This window comes from Rhododendron vialii, chromosome 7a (assembly GCF_030253575.1).
Source record: "Rhododendron vialii isolate Sample 1 chromosome 7a, ASM3025357v1".
Classification (NCBI taxonomy): domain Eukaryota; kingdom Viridiplantae; phylum Streptophyta; class Magnoliopsida; order Ericales; family Ericaceae; genus Rhododendron; species Rhododendron vialii.
The window spans coordinates 29,453,472-29,458,927 of NC_080563.1; the positions used below are offsets into that span (position 1 = coordinate 29,453,472).

The following is a 5,456-nucleotide window of genomic DNA, read 5'->3' on the forward strand; positions in this document are numbered from 1 at the left end:
TAAAGCATAATGCCACATGTACGGACGCCTTTGGAGTTAAAATCACTTATGTTTTACAACAAGACAAGTAATACAAATAATTCATAATACATGCTCATAACCATCCTAAAGATCAAAATACGAATACTTCTATCAACGATAAAGTCTTATCTTTAAAAAAAAAACGTTCTTTCCTTCTTTGTGGGAAGTTCAAAACAACATATGTTTATTAGAGTAAAAGTCGATTATTCCAACATGCTCATACTTCCATAAGTTGTTAACTATCATGCATTTCAAACCTTATAGGTGATAGATAACCTTATATACTTAAAGAGAGGGTATAAGAAGATTCTACGTTATACTTTCCAACATACGGTTCTATGCTATACGTTGAGTGGGTGGACAAGGGATTCTACCTTTCTTTTTGGCGGTAGTGACGACTACGGAGAGAGTAAGTACGTCGGACGGAGTAACTTCCTACAGTGAGCTTCCAATAGCTTCGAAAGAGAAAGGTTTCTCTCGAAACTAGATCTTGACTAAACTACTTAAATTTTATGGATCAAAAGGGTGGTTGAGTGGTGGTTTAGTGGCGGTTTTGGTTGAGTTTCTTGAAGAACTTCAAGAAGAACTCAAAAACACTAAAAACAAATGCAAGGATTCTAGAGAGAGAAGTTGAAGGATGGAAGGTGTAAGTTGAATAGCATGAGGGGGGTTCTATTTATAGCAAAATTTGGCTCCCTCTCTCTCTCCAATTCTTCCATGGATTTGCTCCATTGTGTTGTCCAATCAAGTCATTCAAGTATGCCATGACTTGTCTCTTCCAATCTAGGTGTAAGAATAGGTAATTATGGAGATTTTCTAAGACTTAAAAGGCAATCCTAGGTAATTATACCCTAGGTTGGTAAGTCTAGGTAATTATACCCTAGGTTGGTAAGTCTTGCAAGTAAGAAGAAATTGATGGCTAGGCTAATATGTAGTCTTCCCGTGTTTAGTCAATCCTAGGCTAGGTTGTAGTCAATTTCTAGGATGGTTAAAGGCTAGGTAGTGTGCTTGAATTAGTCTAGGAATGGGTTGTCACCTAGTACTTAGGTTGAGTGTGAAGTTGGTACAATAGGTAGCTTGTAAAAGTGCCCAAAACAAAAGAACACACTACAAGAAAATACACTTTTAGTGACCACTTTCGGTGACTAAAAATCGTTTAGTTACAAAAAATTGATACATCAGTGACTAAATTTATTTTATTCACGATAGATTGATTTATCAGTGACTAAAATTTCCGTTGGTCACAGAAACAATTTAGTGACCACTTTTTAGTCATGGACGGTGTACTTACAGAGACCAAACAAAATTTAGTCACTGAAGATGGCCAAATTTGCGCCAAATAATTTCCTAAAATTTTTTGGCGGGGGACTTGAAATATTTGGAAACATTTGGAGACCAAATTGTTAGTCACTGAAAGTTTAACAACCTCTAAACTATATAGTTTAGATTGGGATGAAACATAAAGCCCCTGGCTCTTGATTTCTCCGTCACAGAGCACGGCTCCTCTCTCTCGCATAAAGAGAGAAACCTTCCATCATCGCCGACTTCGATCCCCCGCTACATCTCCACCGTTTGGAAATCTCCCTTTGCCAACAACACCGTCATTCTACTTAGAGGTTTTGTTTTCTTTCCACTGATCACTTTCTAAGGTTTTGTTTAATATATTATTTCTTGTCTTCTACTGGAGAAAAGCTTCACCGATTCGTATTTTACTAACCATGTTGGCCATGTTTTTTTGTATTTTATCCTGATTAGTTATGAAAAACACCCCACCGAGTGAAATTTTATATGTTTCTTCACCTTAGCTTTTTCTTTTTTTATTTTGTGTTTGACCTTTATTAGTTCTTATTATTGTGGGTTTCAATACATTTGTACTCCCATCGTCCCAAATTGCTTGGCCCTTCATGGAGAGCAAAAAAATAATGTACTAACATGGTTTTTCCCCAAAATTTTTACACACCAAATTAAAGAACTCGTTGAGAAGAAAAAATTGGTATTATTTTTTTCTATTAGAAAATGTCATAAGTACATTATTTTTTGTGTGCAAAATCTATGATTTCCAAAAACGACAAGCAATTTGGGATGGAGGGAGTATTGCGCATTTTTCAGTAAGCTTAGTTGACCACTTCTAAAGTTATCGTCAGCTATACACTAGGTTTGTTCTTAACCTTTTGGAGTGTTTGTTTATTATTGAGCTAAATGACATACTTCAAAAGCAATGGACTATTACGTATTATACTTTTGTAGGTATATTTTGGGGAAAGTCATTATTTTGATAAAAGTACCTGTGACATATAGCAATTTGATGTAGCAAGTTCATTCGACTAGACATTGAAAATATTGGCATATACATATGCATGCTTGATAGGTGTTAAGAACTTGCTCTTTGTAGGTGAAAGAAATGGACAAGAGTTGGATGACGATAAAAAATAGAATAAAAAGTAAGGAGTATAGAGAGGGGGTGCAGTCTTTTGTTGCATTTGCAAAGGCAAATGTAGGCTCCAGAGGATTGGCGTCACTTGATCGATGATGTATGGGCCACTGACAAGCACAAGGTAAGATATTACATATTTAAGTTTAAATTTTGTTCTTAAAATTCTTATGAAGAATTATTTGATGTTACTTTTTCTTTTTCTATTTGTTTATTTAAAGAGGAAGTCAGCAGCCGGAATAAAAAATAGGGGACGGTTGGGTCTCGGTGGTCATTGTTCGGGGTCTCGATCATTTGTTGCAGGGATGACTACACCGGTGATACCTTTTGCACTCAATATACAATCTTTGTTATTAAATGATGATCTTATGCTTATGCAAGTTCAATTTCACAGCCGGAGGATAATGGATATGCAAACCTTGAATTTCCAGAATTCTATGAGAAAATGCATACCAAGAAGGATAATACTTGGATTGATGATATTTGCGCTGCCAACCACGTAGGTCTTCCAATTAATATTTCACATTTTTATAAATCATTTTCATGTCGGGTTGAGATAATTATTATTTTTATTACAATCTACAATGGCAGTCAAAGATGCTTAGCCAACGAGAAGAATCTTCTCAGTCCGGTGTACAGTGGACACCCGAAGGGATGTCTGGAGATGTGCTTGGGAAGAGGAAGAGGTACATACTTGCATTTTGTATACATGCTTCATTGGCAAATAAGTATTTTATTAGTAAGTTGACTAAATTTCAGTTCAATAGAGCAAGTACCTGTAAAGACACTCATTTGGGATGAGAATATATTAGCTTGCATGAAAATATAAGTGTTCATTTTGTAGGAGTGTGAGCACAGAGTTAGTGCTAATTGTTAATGTAGATATGTTTCTTGCTTGAGGATATAATTAGTTTGAGGGTAGGTTGTTTTAATTAGTGGTGCTTGAGGTGCTGGGTTATTACAGGTACATACTTGGATTTGGGGTCGGCCCGAAGCCCACTTCCTCTTCTTCAAAAACTGATATTGCGTCACAGGCACGAGATGAAGAACTACAGAACTATAAAGCAAATATGGAGAAAATAGAGATGGAGCGTGAGGAGGAGAAGAGAGAGCGTGAGCAGGAAAGGAGGGAGCGTGAGCATGAGAGGAGAGAGCGCGAGGAAGAGAAGAGACAACGTGAGGAAGAGAGGAGAGAGTATGAGGCAGTGCAGAAAAAGATGGCTGATCGTCTACTTCTGTTGGAGGAAAAGACACAAGCACATAGTTCACCTACCCATCGTGGAGGGCAATTCATCACTTCCACTTCTACTAGGAGAGAGAGTGAGAAACAGAGGAGACAACAAGAGGTGGTGCAGAAAAATAAGGAAGATCTTGTACTTATATGGCAGGAAAATTCAAAAGCACTTGGTCCACGTATCAATCATGGAGGGCACATCTCTTCCACTTCTACTAGTGGTAGGAGGGCACATTGGTAAGTTTTTTCCCATCTCTTCCACTTCTACTAGTTATAGGACACTTGAAAACAACTTTGCACCCAACAATGATAAAAAGATAGTGAAAGGCTGTTTGAGTGGTAATATTAACACCGAACTATTTGTGGATGACATTGGAACTCAATAGTGTCGAGACGAACTTATACGAGCCAATGACATCTATTTTGAACCCAAGGATAGAGATCTGGAAAAACTAATCATAAAGTTATGGAAAATTAAAATTCATCCTTGCTGGATATGGAGTACTTGCTTTTCTTTATGGAAATTGAATTGCATTCTTTCTTTCTTTTCTGTGTACAGATGGATAACAGTGAACTTCCCCACAGCTCAAGTATACTTTTTTGGCACATTGATGCTTTTTGTTCGGACGACGAGATCACGATAAACTTCACAGCTCGAGTATTACTTTTTGGCATGTGGATGCTTTTGGTTGGGAATGCGACTATTTGGAGAAGAACCTTATATATTATATTACAAAGATTTAGGTTATTTCGAGGGTATATGTATAATACTGATGGTTATTGCACTATGGTTAGGCATAGTTGAATATTGTGTATTATGGCAATGGTTATGATTTTGGATTTTATATATATGATGGTTAAAGCATAGATTGTAATTTTCATCCTTTGGTTGGGCATTTTGGAGGTGCTATTTGGAGGAACAAGTAGTTGCAGTAAATGCACAGGTTACAGGGGACTTTCTATGAGAAGAAAAAATTATTGAGCTCTGTATAAATTAAAATGAATGATAGGGAAGTACACATTTCGTGACCAAATTAGAGCAAAAAATTGGTCACTGAGAAAACCTTTTACTAACCAATCTACTGGTAGGAAAAGGATCCCCATTGGTGACCAACTAATTTGTTCACGGAAAACAACTTTTGGTAACCAAATTGTAGGCGATTAAAAATTAAAAACAAATCTATCGGTGACCAATAACTGGTCACTAAAAATAGTCTTCAGTGACCAGACGTTTTCCGTGGCAAACTTAATTGGTCGCTGTTGGATACCAACAGGGACTAAAGTTTAGTCACCGAACATACATTTCAGCGACCAGATTAGTTATTACTCATGAAAGACTTTCAATGACCAGGGTTCCGCGACTAGATGTGACCAGATAAAAGTTAGTCACCGAAGACGTTTGGTGACTAGATATGGACTTCCCGTGACTAAATTCTTGGTCACAAAAAGTGTAATTTCTTGTAGTGACACACTTAACTCCTCCCCTCTCTCCCATTCGGCTCTCTTTCTTTCTCTCTCTCTCTCTCTTGCACTATGCATATATATGCCTAAGTATATACATAAGTACACTAAAGCACCAAGTAGACTTACTAAGGCTAAGGAAAAAGTAATGAAGAGAGGTTAAGGCTATAAGTCTTGAGTTGACATGCATGACAAGGCTAGTTTGCTTATTTTGGAAGCAAAATGATTGAAGGGTTCTAATGACTTGTCTTGTCAAAACTATATATTCATTGGCAAGTCTAATTGCTATTATCCAAGGGATAAAAATTT

General features: G+C 36.9%; 1 protein-coding gene across 1 annotated transcript; it reads left to right on the top strand.

The window, feature by feature from the left end:
• Positions 1–2,519: 2,519 nt before the first annotated feature.
• Positions 2,520–4,668, top strand: LOC131334129 (vicilin-like seed storage protein At2g18540). Its single transcript, XM_058369008.1, has 6 exons — positions 2,520–2,576; positions 2,674–2,769; positions 2,847–2,951; positions 3,044–3,138; positions 3,417–3,923; positions 4,246–4,668. Coding segments are annotated over exons 2-6 (720 nt in total). The 5' UTR covers positions 2,520–2,576; positions 2,674–2,757; the 3' UTR covers positions 4,247–4,668.
• The last annotated feature ends 788 nt before the right edge of the window (positions 4,669–5,456 follow it).

What these genes read in the sequence shown, in the direction of transcription:
- LOC131334129 (XM_058369008.1), top strand. An exon ending in ATATTTGCGCTGCCAACCAC is followed by an intron (nt 2,952 to 3,043) that starts GTAGGTCTTCCA and finishes CTACAATGGCAG; the next exon opens with TCAAAGATGCTTAGCCAACG. An exon ending in GTGCTTGGGAAGAGGAAGAG is followed by an intron (nt 3,139 to 3,416) that starts GTACATACTTGC and finishes GGGTTATTACAG; the next exon opens with GTACATACTTGGATTTGGGG.